Source organism: Microcebus murinus, chromosome 4 (genome assembly GCF_040939455.1).
Source record: "Microcebus murinus isolate Inina chromosome 4, M.murinus_Inina_mat1.0, whole genome shotgun sequence".
Taxonomy (NCBI): Eukaryota; Metazoa; Chordata; class Mammalia; order Primates; family Cheirogaleidae; genus Microcebus; species Microcebus murinus.
In genome coordinates this window covers 101,223,915-101,238,044 of record NC_134107.1, presented here as the reverse complement: position 1 = coordinate 101,238,044, position 14,130 = coordinate 101,223,915, and the positions used below count along the sequence as shown (strand labels likewise).

General features: G+C 43.8%; 1 protein-coding gene, 1 non-coding gene and 1 pseudogene across 2 annotated transcripts in view; 2 read left to right on the top strand and 1 right to left on the bottom strand.

Annotated features, from left to right (window-relative positions):
• HSPA8 (heat shock protein family A (Hsp70) member 8) overlaps positions 1 to 5,026 on the top strand; it is a 146,741-nt gene extending 141,715 nt beyond the window's left edge. The window contains exons 2-10 of the mRNA XM_012789882.2: positions 365 to 435; positions 1,181 to 1,390; positions 1,745 to 1,950; positions 2,240 to 2,392; positions 2,472 to 3,027; positions 3,259 to 3,461; positions 3,692 to 3,890; positions 4,071 to 4,303; positions 4,585 to 5,026. Coding sequence (XP_012645336.1) covers positions 1,186 to 1,390; positions 1,745 to 1,950; positions 2,240 to 2,392; positions 2,472 to 3,027; positions 3,259 to 3,461; positions 3,692 to 3,890; positions 4,071 to 4,303; positions 4,585 to 4,782 — 1,953 coding nt within the window. The 5' untranslated portion in view covers positions 365 to 435; positions 1,181 to 1,185 and the 3' untranslated portion in view covers positions 4,783 to 5,026. The remainder of the gene's footprint in view (positions 1 to 364; positions 436 to 1,180; positions 1,391 to 1,744; positions 1,951 to 2,239; positions 2,393 to 2,471; positions 3,028 to 3,258; positions 3,462 to 3,691; positions 3,891 to 4,070; positions 4,304 to 4,584) is intronic.
• LOC142870713 (small nucleolar RNA SNORD14) lies at positions 3,519 to 3,604 on the top strand. Its single transcript, XR_012919059.1, has one exon. It is a non-coding gene; the product is annotated as a small nucleolar RNA SNORD14 (small nucleolar RNA).
• Positions 5,027 to 9,984: 4,958 nt separating the features above from the next.
• LOC142870784 (uncharacterized) lies at positions 9,985 to 10,051 on the bottom strand (annotated as a pseudogene).
• Positions 10,052 to 14,130: the final 4,079 nt, after the last annotated feature.

The window sequence follows — 14,130 nt, the reverse complement described above, 5'->3', positions numbered from 1 at the left end:
GCCCGCGCTGGATGGGGGCGCATGCGCAGAGGCGGACGCTCCCCTCCCCCGCCTGGGGTGACTGAGGACTCCCGCGCGCGGGCTCTCTTGGCCCCACCCTCCCTTTCCCGGGGCCGTTCGGGGAGAGGGGGCGACCGTGAAAGTTCCAGAACGCTGCGGTGAGTGCGTCATCGCAAGGCGGGGTGGAGTGGGGGCGGGCGGGGGCGAGGCCCGAGGAGCGAAGCCGGGTTCGTCATTGGGCCCCGTAAAGGTAGCCTGGCGCCCATTGGCCGAGGACGCCATGATGGGCAGCTGGCAGGGGCGGGCCCCTTCTGGAAGGTTCTGAGACAGGGTATAAGAGACAGGGTGGCGGGCGGAAACCGGTCTCATTGAACGCGGCGGCACCTTCGGGGTTTTCTGTGTGGTCTTGGCAAGCCGGCCGGCCCTGCAAGTGAGGTAAGGCCTCCGTCCTTTAAGGACTCGGTACCTGGTGGGAGGACGTAGGGCCTTAGAGGCAGGCCTAGTGGCTTTGCCGCGGCGCGGAGGGTTTCAGCGTTTTGTTGGTGAGTGTGCCCTGGGCCTGCCGCGCGGGTCGGCGGCTTTATTCTTCCAGTCTGGGCGGCGGCGGCGGCCTTTGGCCGCAGTTGGCAGGAGAGAGAAGCGTGGGGTGCGGGCTGGGCTGGCTGCCGGGGAGGCAGGGCGGCGCCCCGCGACCGCGTGGCGGGGGAGGGTTGCCGCATCCGCTTGCGCGGCGCGCGAGGGAAGTGGAGCCAGCGCCTCCCTGGCTCCTTGCTTAGTCAGTCTCACTTAGGCTCTTAAAGAAAACCGCCTTTGGCATGCACTCAAGACGGGGCTGCTTAGAATAGTTACAAAACAAATCGGATTGAGACTCCGGGAGCACTGGACTCTGGAGAGGGGAAGGAGATGGGTTCTGGTCGGGGCTGACCACGTGCTCGGCAACGTCGCGAGACCCTCAGGGCAGTGGCTCTTACAGCCTGGGGCACGCTCTGCTAGGGTTGGCACCGCAGCCTGGACTGCATCCTTATTTAAAATGACCCTCGCGCGTGCTTGCCTCAAAAGAGGCTGAACGTAATTTACTTGGTAAAGATCATTACAAGCTCTCTGGAGGAAATAGTTGAATATTTTGGAGTGATTTAACCAGTTTTTCAAACCACAAGCTTGTGTTTTTTCACGTTTTCAGCAACCATGTCTAAGGGACCTGCAGTTGGTATTGATCTTGGCACCACCTACTCTTGTGTGGGTGTCTTCCAGCATGGAAAGGTAGAGATAATTGCCAATGATCAGGGAAACCGAACCACTCCAAGCTACGTTGCCTTTACTGACACCGAACGATTGATCGGTGATGCTGCGAAGAATCAAGTTGCAATGAATCCCACCAACACGGTTTTTGGTGAGCCACTGATTTTAACTATGGGATGACTTTGAGAGGAATAGGAAATTGGATATTTAAGTAACTTGAGTTTTTCAAATGTGGCAACAAGGAAAGCCCTGAGGACTTGGGGGAACCCTTTTTTAAGATGAGATTAAATGTGCTGATACTAGTTTACTGTACAGTTCTGTGATTGTTAAGGCTAAAATTCAGATGCCTTAGTATATCAGAAAACTTAAGTGCACCTTTCCTACTTGTATGTTAGATGAATCCACATACCACTACCAACCTGGGAATTAAAATGATCAAGAGCTTGTTTTTTTATTGGGAAGCTCTAATGAATTTGGGGACAATTGTATATGATTTCTTTTACAGATGCCAAACGTCTGATTGGACGCAGATTTGATGATGCTGTTGTCCAGTCTGATATGAAGCATTGGCCCTTCGTGGTGGTGAATGATGCAGGCAGACCCAAGGTCCAAGTAGAATACAAGGGAGAGACAAAAAGTTTCTATCCCGAGGAGGTGTCATCTATGGTTCTGACTAAGATGAAGGAAATTGCAGAAGCCTATCTTGGAAAGGTGAGATTACTGCGTGTTACTACAGGGTGAGCACACAACACTAAGTACTGGTGATTCCCTAATGTGGCTATCTTAAATTTTTCCCTTTAATATTTTTTTACATTAGGATATTCACACAGAACTAAATTTTTGACAGAAAAGTACATAAGTAGTTTAAAACTATTGGGAGTTTCCAACTTTTAATTTGCTGCTGGAATTTGAATGCGTATCAAAGTAGACAATTCGTGAGACTAATTTCTACAGACTGACTACAATAGTGTAGTATTAACCTGGTCTCTTCTCCTTCTAGACTGTTACCAATGCTGTGGTCACAGTCCCAGCTTACTTCAACGACTCTCAGCGTCAGGCTACCAAAGATGCTGGAACCATTGCTGGTCTCAATGTTCTTAGGATTATAAATGAACCCACCGCTGCTGCTATTGCTTATGGCTTAGATAAAAAGGTATGTACCTTTGTGATCTAAGTTGTTTAAAGATTAATTAGCCATCAGAATTTTACATGAGATTTTTTTTTAAATACAGGTTGGAGCTGAAAGAAATGTGCTGATCTTTGACCTGGGAGGTGGCACTTTTGATGTGTCAATCCTCACTATTGAGGATGGAATCTTTGAGGTCAAATCTACAGCCGGAGATACACACTTAGGTGGAGAAGACTTTGACAACCGAATGGTCAACCATTTTATTGCCGAATTCAAGCGCAAGCATAAGAAGGACATCAGTGAGAATAAGAGAGCTGTCCGACGCCTCCGTACTGCTTGTGAACGTGCTAAGCGTACTCTGTCTTCCAGCACCCAGGCCAGCATTGAGATTGATTCACTTTATGAAGGAATCGACTTCTATACTTCCATTACCCGTGCCCGATTTGAAGAATTGAATGCTGATCTGTTCCGTGGCACTCTGGACCCTGTAGAGAAAGCCCTTCGAGATGCCAAACTAGACAAGTCACAGATTCATGACATTGTCCTGGTTGGTGGTTCTACCCGCATCCCCAAGATTCAAAAGCTTTTGCAAGACTTCTTCAATGGAAAAGAACTGAATAAGAGTATCAACCCTGATGAGGCCGTTGCTTATGGTGCAGGTAAGTTCACCTTAATTTGAACAGTTAAGCCAACATGCAGGCAGCCTCTTAGGAGGCCTAAGCTGATTTCACTGTGATGAGTAATGAATTAAACATTTGTAGTTTCCACCAAAAGCTTGGCTGATGATGGCCTAACTTCCTTGGATTTCTGAGCAAGTGGTATTTGTTAATAGACATGATAGGAATTGTGTTCGGTCTTTTTTAATTTAAAATTCTTTTCTTTTTCAATAGCTGTCCAGGCGGCCATCCTGTCTGGAGACAAATCTGAGAACGTTCAAGATTTGCTACTCCTGGATGTCACTCCTCTTTCTCTTGGTATTGAAACTGCTGGTGGAGTTATGACTGTACTCATTAAGCGCAATACTACTATTCCTACCAAGCAGACACAGACCTTCACTACCTACTCTGACAACCAGCCTGGTGTGCTCATTCAGGTGTGTTTCTATATTGTCTTGCTTAGCTTTATGAGGTTAAAGCTGGGGAACTTCTGACCGCTGTGATGATGGATTCCAAAACCATTCGTAGTTTCCACCAGAATTCCTGTGTTGGCCAATTCCTTCCTTGGATGTCTGAGCGACTAATCTTCCCTAGTTGAGCTCTTAATACAAGAGTTAGCACTGAAACCTCAGGTCCATTGTTGTAATTAATGCTGTTCTCTACCTAGGTTTACGAAGGTGAACGTGCCATGACTAAGGATAACAACTTACTTGGCAAGTTTGAACTCACAGGCATACCTCCTGCTCCTCGGGGTGTTCCTCAGATTGAAGTCACTTTTGATATTGATGCCAATGGCATTCTCAATGTCTCTGCTGTGGACAAGAGCACAGGAAAGGAAAATAAGATTACCATCACTAATGACAAGGGTAAGCTGGCTCACATGGCATTGCCATCTGGTTTGGACAAGGTGGTGTATTGCTATCTAGCCAAGAAGTAGATATTAATTATTATACGTGGAGATATACAGTGTTGATAGGTGGCAAGCTCTTCAGGTTGACCTTCCAGACATTTAAATCCCCTTAAAAAGGTTTTTTAATTTTTCATAGGTCGTTTGAGCAAGGAAGACATTGAACGTATGGTCCAGGAAGCTGAGAAGTACAAAGCTGAAGATGAGAAGCAGAGGGACAAAGTGTCATCAAAGAATTCACTTGAATCCTATGCATTCAACATGAAAGCAACTGTTGAAGATGAGAAACTTCAAGGCAAGATCAATGATGAGGACAAACAGAAGATTCTTGACAAGTGTAATGAAATTATCAACTGGCTTGATAAGAACCAGGTTTGTATCTTCATGCTACTTGTCATGGGGGAGATGTATAAACCCTCAGGAAAACCTTGCCCTAAGATAAGTATAGGGTCACAATGATGAATGGTCCAAACATTCGCGGTTTCCACCAGAATTCAAATCATGTTGGCAACTATCTTCCTTGGATGTCTGAGTGACCCAAGATTTATAGGGCTAGCTTAGACTTGTGATAGTGGGGTTTTGGGACTGTAAACCTCCTTAAACCTGGTATAATCTATTTTAAAAATTTGAATAATGTTTTTTTTTTCCTTCAGACTGCAGAGAAAGAAGAATTTGAACATCAGCAGAAGGAGCTGGAGAAAGTCTGCAACCCTATCATTACCAAGCTGTACCAGAGTGCAGGAGGCATGCCGGGAGGAATGCCAGGAGGAATGCCTGGGGGCTTCCCAGGTGGTGGAGCTCCTCCTTCTGGTGGTGCTTCCTCAGGCCCCACCATTGAAGAGGTTGATTAAGCCAACCCAAGCATAGATGCAGCAGTGTTCCACACAGTAAAAACATTGAAGGATCTAAATTTGTAGCAAATTATGTGGCAGATTTAAAGTTGAGCTGCTATAGTAAATTACTGGGCATTCTCAATACTTGAATATGGAACATGTGCACAGGGGAGGAAACAACATTGCACTTTATAAGCACTGTATTGTAAGTGGAAAATGCAATGTCTTAAATAAAACTGTATTTAAAATTGGCATTATATAATTGTTTGAAAGTAGTAATTGCACTTGGGCAGTCATACAAACCTGTGGAGTATTATCTCTTAAAGCCTGTTCACTGATTGTTACAAGGGCTGGGTGGTATCCTTGCAGAGCTGGCTATAAAATTGAAGGACAAACTGAGGGTACTTTGCCAGTTTTAGAGTTAGTGTTTGTCACAACTAGTGTTTGAACTTCAGCTGGCAAAGCAGAAGCTGACTTAGAATGATCTGTAGTTAGGTAAGCCTCAGAGGGAAAGATGCTTAGCTGGATGGGTCTTTGGCAGGCCCTCCAGTCTTTAGGCTATGTATGGGACTCAAGCCGAGGTCACCAGTATACCCTCCATTTTGTGTGCCTGTTGAACTGGTTTAAAGGTAACTTCTGAGTTCACTGGACCTGTTGGGTGTTGATCTGCCACCTGGTGGCCAACATTAGTCCTAGCAGCAGATTGTGGCAAAATTCGTCAGGTTGCCCTAACACCCACAGCCAGCAACCTGACTTAGCTGCTGAGCAGCCCTGCTTAACTCTACCCTCAATAAACTTGGTTCTGTTAGCCCAACTGCCACTGCATGGTTTATAGTGCACCATTCTTTTAGTCTAATTCATAGAAGCTAGTTTTCAAGATTAACATTGGAAGAAAGTTCCTTGGGTGTATCAGTACAGTGTTGGGAGGTCTTATCAAGGATTTACAAGACACCATTTTGATTTGTATTATTTTCTCCAAAGGTTAAGACTTGAATAATTCCTGAAGTGTGCAGGTCTGGGGTGTATATTTGCTTGTCTTTTTAGCCCAGGCTGGAGGGCAGCATGATTAACTTGGAGCTCCAGTGATCTTTCTGCCTCAGCCTTTCCAGTAGCTAGGGTTACACATGGGTGCTGCTGCGCTGCGCCTCTGTACTATGTTCTTCATGAACTGGAGCAAACTGACATTGGAGGGGTTGGGCAGCCCTTTGGTCAAAAGGAAAAAACCATATGACAAGGACACAGTTCATAAGATCTTAACTAGATGTAATAAAAGCAATTAGAGCAACATGTTAACAGCTGTAAACTTTCAGTGAAATTTATGGCAGTGTTTCCTTTATATAGATGAGAGAAACAATAATACACCACTGAACCTCTGTATTTAAGAATTGTCTTGGGAGGGTGGGAATTTTATCTGCTAGGTTTTTCTCAGTTACATCAATCTGTTTATAGCTGTGGGCACTGACGTTCAGGTTTGGTAGCCTCTAAAGCACATAGTAACAGAGGACCCAGGTGTTACACTAGGCCTGATTCCATAACCTGTTTTCCCCCTATGTCACCATGTAGTGATTTTTGAAGTGCCAGGTCATACACTGGGGTTCATGCTTGCTGGAAGGAGTTTTCTTCAAGGGAGTTTTGTAATCTGCTCCCCACAATCCCAGTGTGCATCTGATAATTCCCTCAGTTTGGGTTTACTGTCAAATTGGCTTTTACAGTACTTTGGGTGTATTTGCATATAGTAGTCTAAGGAATCTAGGGAGTTGGGAGTCTGAATAACTTGCTTTTCCTTTTTTTTATTAGGGTCCTGCTGTAGGCTAGGCCCTTAGTGAATTGCAGTAGGTGCAAAAGCTGGTAAAGATGTTGCAGCTTTATAAATGCCTATAGGGTGGCAGGAGGGAGTAAACCAAGATAAATTGGGCAATTACCGGTTGGTAAAAAGTGCAAAATAGGTGGGAAAGCCCTGGGAATAGTTGAAGTTACTTAATAGGGAAAGATGCGGAGAAGGTGACTATAGCAATATGTACCACTTCCCATTTCATTCACAAGTGGTATTCACTTACCTTGATTCTCCCAACAAGGAATGGATGGCTGATATGACTGCATGCATAAATCTATAGGGTGGGAAGAAATAATTTTTCTTTTGCAGGTATTGTAAGGAGGTCAGAGTAACTTAAGAGGGAATGTCATAATCTAGATGGCTTGTTCTTTCCGCCCAGAGCACTACTGGATTGGAAAGGGGGCAAAAGATTTCAGTCTCTCAATCCCCATGTCCAACTTTAGGAATTACAGACTGGTTTCAGCAGAATTTGCTTGGCAATAACACGATTATGTTTTAAAATGCACTTTTATTACTGTAGCTCCCAAGTTTTTACTTGACCGTAATTAGACATTTAAACTTGGAATAATCCTTGTTTAAAGCCACAGTGATGAAATTATTCCATAAATGTTACAATATTTATGTACTTAAAATGTATATGGAAGAGGCCGGGCGCGGTGGCTCACGCCTGTAATCCTAGCACTCTGGGAGGCCGAGGCGGGCGGATTGCTCAAGGTCAGGAGTTCAAAACCAGCCTGAGCGAGACCCCGTCTCTACCATAAAAATAGAAAGGAATTAATTGGCCAACTAATATATATAATATAAAAAAAAATCAGCCGGGCATGGTGGCTCGTGCCTGTAGTCCCAGCTACTCGGGAGGCTGAGGCAGGAGGATCGCTTGAGCCCAGGAGTTTGAGGTTGCTGTGAGCTAGGCTGACACCACGGCACTCACTCTAGCCTAGGCAAGAAAGCGAGACTCTGTCTCAAAAAAAAAAAAAAAAATGTATATGGAAGATAAGTGACGATGCCTGAAAACCATTTCTCCAAACAATTTTGAGTGCCTGTGATTTTCTAGGCCTTAGACTCAAAGGAGAATTGGCCTTTTGGATTCTGTTAAGGTGGGATGGAGTGATTGGTGGGACGTAAATAGGAAAAGTTGAGAATTCACGTGTCTGTGGAAAAGTCCATGTAGTAGTATAAGAACGTCTGTGTCCGCTAGATGGCAGTAGCTACTTGTAAAACAACTACTAGGGTCCCTGGGGGAAGATAACTGGAACCTATTTGTTAGTGTTTGTGCTTTTTGTTTATTGTTTCATAACCGATGCACAGCGAATGATGAAGGAAATTAGCCCCAAATACCCACACTGGTGTTACAAAGTATTCCCAACTGAACAAGGGCCCTTCAGTGCGAGTATGGCTTGAGTAAAGATCTCAGGGTACTTGGGGTGGAGGGATGGGAAATACAGACAGCTTTGAAATATGGAGGGTGAGGGAAAGAACAAGCTCAGTAGGATGAGAATATAGCCTATACCTGGCTAGTTTTAAGTCCCATGTTATTCCCCTCATCCGCTTGAACTCCTGAGACTCATCACACTTACATGAAATGCGTGAATTCCTCACCAAGCTTACCAAGAAAGGAGAAACATCCATGCATGCCTATGTTCCTAATGTCTGCCACATAATAAGCATACAATATTTGTCAATAAGTGAATAAAAAGGGCTGGAGCAGGTACCCAAGAGAGTGATGAAATGTCTTCCATTTGGGCTTTACAATCATCTGGACATGGTCATAGCTCACGAAGGTGTGAGAGGGTAGTTGGCTGGATGAGCTCAGACTCCCTACAGATCTCTGCTAGAGTTGTTCCTTGCAGAAATGGGGAGCCAACATTAGAGTTGTATGAGATGAAAGAGAAATGATCAAGTCTGGAGCAGCTCTGGGCAAATGAAAGTTGGTAATAACAGAACTGCCAAGATCTTTGGGATAAAGGTCCACCTGATGTCTTTAGATTGGGGCAGTATGTGGAGTGAGTAGGGTGAGCAAAGACACTGGCTAGTCTTTGCAATATAAGAAGACAGGCCAGGCAGGGATTGCCTGGAGCAATGGGGCCTGTCCTAGGAAGCTGAGCCACAGCACAGAACATTCAGAGAATGCAGCCAGCCACCAATCCCTAAGAAAAGAGTCTGTAAATCTTGACCTTGGATTACACAAGAATTTCTCAGATACAACACCAAAAACAAGCAACACAAGAATAAATAGATACTGACATTTGGGGCTGAATGATTAAAAAAATAGATAAATTAGACTTCATAAAAATTAAAAACTTTCATGCTTCAAAGGACACCATGAAGAAAGTGAAAAAGGACAACTCCATAGAACTGGGGAAAATATTTGCAAAACATCTATCTGATAAGAGACTCCAGAATATATGAAGAACTCATAACTCAAAATAGACATTTCTCCAAAGATAATATACAAATAGCTAATAAGCATATGAAACAATACTCAATTTCATTAGCCCCCAGTGAGATGCAACTCACCACAACAAGATAGAACTTCATACACACTAAGATGTCTATAATCAAGTTGGCAAAGATGTGGAGAATGGGAACCCTCATGCACTGCTGTGAGAAACATAAAAAGGTACAGTTGCTTTGGAAAACAGTCTGGCAGTTCAAAAGTTAAACATAGACTACATTCTGGATCATAAAATTTGATCCAGAAATTCTACTCCTAGAGTAATGAAAACCTACATGCAACAAAAACTTGTATATGAATGTCCATAGCATCACTATTTATAATAGCTAAAAAGTGTCAACAACCCAAATGTCCATTAGTTGATGAATGGATTAAAAAATGTGGTATATCCATATATCAGAATATCATTCAACCATAAAAGGGAATGAAGTACTAACACATGGGATCAGATGATTCTTTAAAAAAAGTTTTTACTTGTATAAATTTATGGGGTACAAATGTAATTTTGTTATATGGATATACTGCATAGTGGTGAAATCAGGGCTTTCAGTGTATCCATCATTGGAGTAGCAGACATTGTAATTCTTGAAACATCATGCTAAGTGAAAGAATCCAGTCACAAAAGACCACATATTGTATAATTCTATTTACATGCAATGTGCAGAATAGATCTTTCGAGAGAGAAAGTAGGTTGATGGCTGCAAAGGGATAGAAGAAAAGAGGGTTGGGGAGAAATGCAGAGTGATCATAAGTATGGGGTTTTGTTTTGAGATGATGAAATTGTTCTAAATTATGGTGATGGTTGCACAATCCTGTGAATATACTAAAAATATTGAATTTGTAAATGGCTGAATTGTATGGTATGTGAATTATATGTCAATAAAGCTTACTATTTATTTTTTCTTTGTGTGTTTTTTTGGGGTGGTGGTGGTGGGGTCAATCTTCCAAGTAAGGACTGGAAAACCTGCTAGACAAATGCTAAAAGAGCTATAACACTGCTTACTATATATTTAAAGAAAAGAAAGAGGCTGCAGAGATGGTTTCCCCCTTAAAGAGAAAGAGAGAGAGAAAGAGAGAGGGTGAGAGAGAAAGAGAGACAGAGAGCATGCTCCAGCGCTGCTGCCATGGTAATTGGGAAGGTGGAGGAGGAGAAACAATAGAAATATGACACAAGATTCCTACTCTCAGGGAACTGAACAGTCAAACAGTCATGGCTTTGCTGTTTTTTGTTTTTTTTGGTTTTTTTTTTTTTTTGCTTCTAATCTCTACACTTCTATTTGAGATATTGTGGACTCTCAAACCAAGTGAATACAGGTTGCACACTCAGCATTGAAAAAATTAGATTGTACTGAAAAGAAAGCAGGCTGCAAGCAAGTAACCACTTGAAAAGACATTGGCAATACTCACCAGGAGTCCTTTTTATTTGTTGATTTAGTATTTCTCATGCTTCTAACAGAGACCTGCTCTGCCATTTACAAGGTATGTGACCTTAAGCAAGGCATTCTTTCTGAAACTCAGTATCTTTTCCTGTGAAATGGAGGGTTACAATACTCAACCATCAGGTTTGTTCTGAAGATTAAATGAGCCAGATATGTGGAGCATTTAAGCTCTGAGCCTGACTCTTAGAAGTGCTCAATACATGGGGGCCATTATTATTAACTATTAATTAAATTATAATAATTATTAATGTTTCCTAAATCTGAAGTAACAAAGTACCAAAAACTTGGTGGCTTAAAACAGCAGAAATGTATCGTCTCACAGTTCTGGAGGCTAGAAGTCTGAAATCAAGGTGTCGCCGGGCCACACTCCCTCGGAAGCCACTAGGGAGGGAAGTGTCCCATGCCCTCTCCTCGTTTCTGGTAGCTTCAGAGCCACATGGCCATCTACTCCTGTGCCTGTCTGTCTCTGGGTCCAAATTTCCCCCCTTTTTTTAGAGGCACCAGTCCTATTGGATGAGGGCCAGCCTTGATGGCTTCATTGTAACTTGATTACCTCTGGAAAGATCCTATTTCCAAAGAACGAAGGTCATATTCTGGGGTTCTGGGAGGTTAGCATATTGGGGGGGGCAGGTAATTGGGTAGGAAGGACACAAATCAACCTACAACAATCGCATTCCCTGTTATCACTTAGGAGAAATCCCTTCCCTGGCTTTTGCACAAAAATAGAAAGTACACCCTAAACAAAATCCAGATACCTGCTCTTTAGTGGGCCCAACAAGAAGTCCCTTTTGTAATTGCAGGCTCTTCCCCTGAAGCTGGCCTTGCAGTTGCCGCCAGCTGCCAGCGTAGGTCAGCTGTGCTCCTCCCCATCCTTCCTTGTCCCTCCATCATCCCTCCGGATTCCCAAACAATGCCTAATTCTATTATTCCCAGTGATTTCCCCGTGGGCAGCAGTTTATTTCTGTCCTCAAGTCTCTGATGAAATCTTTAGCCATGAAATGTTTAGTCCAATCCCACCAAATCGCACATAGTGTTAACATGTCACAAGCTGCCCACGGCCTGCATTATGTGGTAATTTGGAAGCGAGAGAAGTGATAATCTAGGGCCGGGCTTCTTTTGTGAGCTTGCATTAATGCTGTAGCCGGTGATGTCAATTGACGGCCCATCGATTTGGGCTAACAGTGCACGGAGGGGGCAGAATTGGGGTAAGGCAGGGAATAAAGGATATCGACGGCCAGTCTGCAGGATCCCGGCAGCTTTTAATCTATTATTGCCCTCTTTTAATGCAACTTCCGTGACAACTGCATTTACTTCCACCAGCTCTGCATGCTGCGCTGAACTGTGCAGCCAGCGGGATGCCACCACCAGAGTGGCTCAAAGTTCCCCAGTATTGATTCTTGGATGCTCTGGGGTGTGAATTATAATTATTTCATTAAGCCCTTTAATGGGTATCAACTATGAACCTTCCCCAGCCCAGGCTGGGGAGGCCAGGGCGAGGTCCACATCATTAATCTGTGTTCATCTCGTTGCCACCAATTGTCCTATTCTCGACCCTTATTTTTTTTCCCTCCTATTATCGCGTCTATGGTTTTAGTAGGAAGCAGGTCGATCTACTCCCAGAGAGGAACTGGGAAGAGGAGTTGGCTGATTTGGGGGAGACTGGAGGGGAGGCCACAGTTGAGCAGATTGCAATGTTGGCCACTCACACTAAGGGACTACTAATCACTCTGTTAGACCTGCTCTGCCCAGCTCTAGTTTGCCCGTGCAGGGAGGGGACACAGGAGACCCTGACACAGAGCGAGATCTTGCAGCTGCTTCTTTGTGTGGCTTTGAGTCCTGTTGTAGCTCAGGAATATTCTGCTTCCTCACTTAAGTCATTCGTCACTGTAACTAGGTTGCTGTGAATACAAAGGAGTACAAAACACTGCCTTGTGCTCCCAAGGAGCTTAAACTCTAGCAACAGGGCAAGAGAGGAACAAGTAAATAGGTAGCAATGAGACACGAATGAGCCTTGAGAAAGGGCAAAGTACAGGGACTTATGGCACCCCACTGAAGGGGGTGCTTGACGCAAGCCTGGGCATCAAGCAGGGCTTCCTGGAGGACAATATGGCTAAAGTGAACTGAAGAATGAGTAGGAGATAGCCAGTGACAGAGAAGAAGGGCATACAGTGGGAACAGCAAGCTTCAAAGGCTTGGAGGTGAGGGAGGGAAGGCACAGGAGATCCGGGACCTCATCCAGTCCAGTCAGGCTCAGACTTTGTATGGGGGGGGGAATCCCTCCCCCCACCCTTCCAATCCACCTCCTACTGCTGATAAATCTCATCAGGAGCCTTAGGAAAGTGGAAAAAAAGAGTCCCAGGTGGCATTTCCCACCATTTTACTGATGCTTTCTCATTGTACCATACTGTCTTTTAAGCTAAGAGTCACTTTTATTTTAGGCCCTTCACTTCTTTGGTTTATGTGGTGGTTTTAACACATCTGCAATTGTTTTGTTTCTCCTCTTATCAACCTACAGAGTCTAATTCCTCTTGGGGACTGACTTCTAATGAATAGAATGTGGAGAAAGTGACACTGGAGACCTCTTAAGTGTAGATTATTAAAGTCATGCAGCTTTCATCTAATTCTCTGAATATCTAAATATTCACTGTAGGAGTCTTCAGCTGCCTTATAGGACGTCTGGTTCCTCTGAGGCCTTTATTTGGGAAGACCACATAAAGAGAGATATGCCCAAGAATTATCAGCTGTTTCAGACCCCAAGTGTTTGAGTGGGTCCTGGCGAGGGCACCAGACATGTGAATGAGGAAGTCTTGGAGAGGACTCCAGCTGACTGCATCTTCATGTGACACCCTGAGTGAGAACTGTTCTGTTGAGCTAAGCCCAGTCAGCCCCCAAGTTCATGAGCAAAATGAATGTTATTATTTTTATTTTTTTATTTTTTTTGAGACAGAGTCTCACTTTTGTTGCCCTGGCTAGAGTGAGTGCCGTGGCGTCAGCCTAGCTCACAGCAACCTCAAACTCCTGGGCTCAAGTGATCCTCCTGCCTCAGCCTCCCGAGTAGCTGGGACTACAGGCATGCGCCACCACGCCCGGCTAATTTTTTGTATATATATATTTTTAGTTGGTCAATTAATTTCTTTCTATTTTTTTAGTAGAGACGAGGTCTCGCTCAGGATGGTTTCGAACTCCCAACCTCGAGCAATCCGCCCGCCTCGGCCTCCCAGAGTGCTAGGATTACAGGCGTGAGCCACCACGCCCGGCCGAATGTTATTATTCTAAAGCCACTGTTTTATTGTAGTTTGTTGCACAGAGATTGATAACTGGAACAGTTAGGTTTGGTAACTCTTGTGTTTAATTAAGTTTGATTGCTAAGCTTTGTAGTAAGTCTTAAAGTCAGGCAATATGAATCACTCAACTTTGTTCTTCTTTTTTCAAGATTGTTTTGACTCTTCTGGATCTTTTGTTTTCCGTATAATTTTAAAAACCAACCCAATTTCTATTTTAAAAAGCATGTTTGACATGTAATTGAGATTGCAGTGATTCTATTGATCAAATTGGGTAGAGTTGACATCTTAACAATATTGGGTCCCAATTTATGAACATAGTATACATCTCCATTTATTTAGGTCTTCTTTAATTTT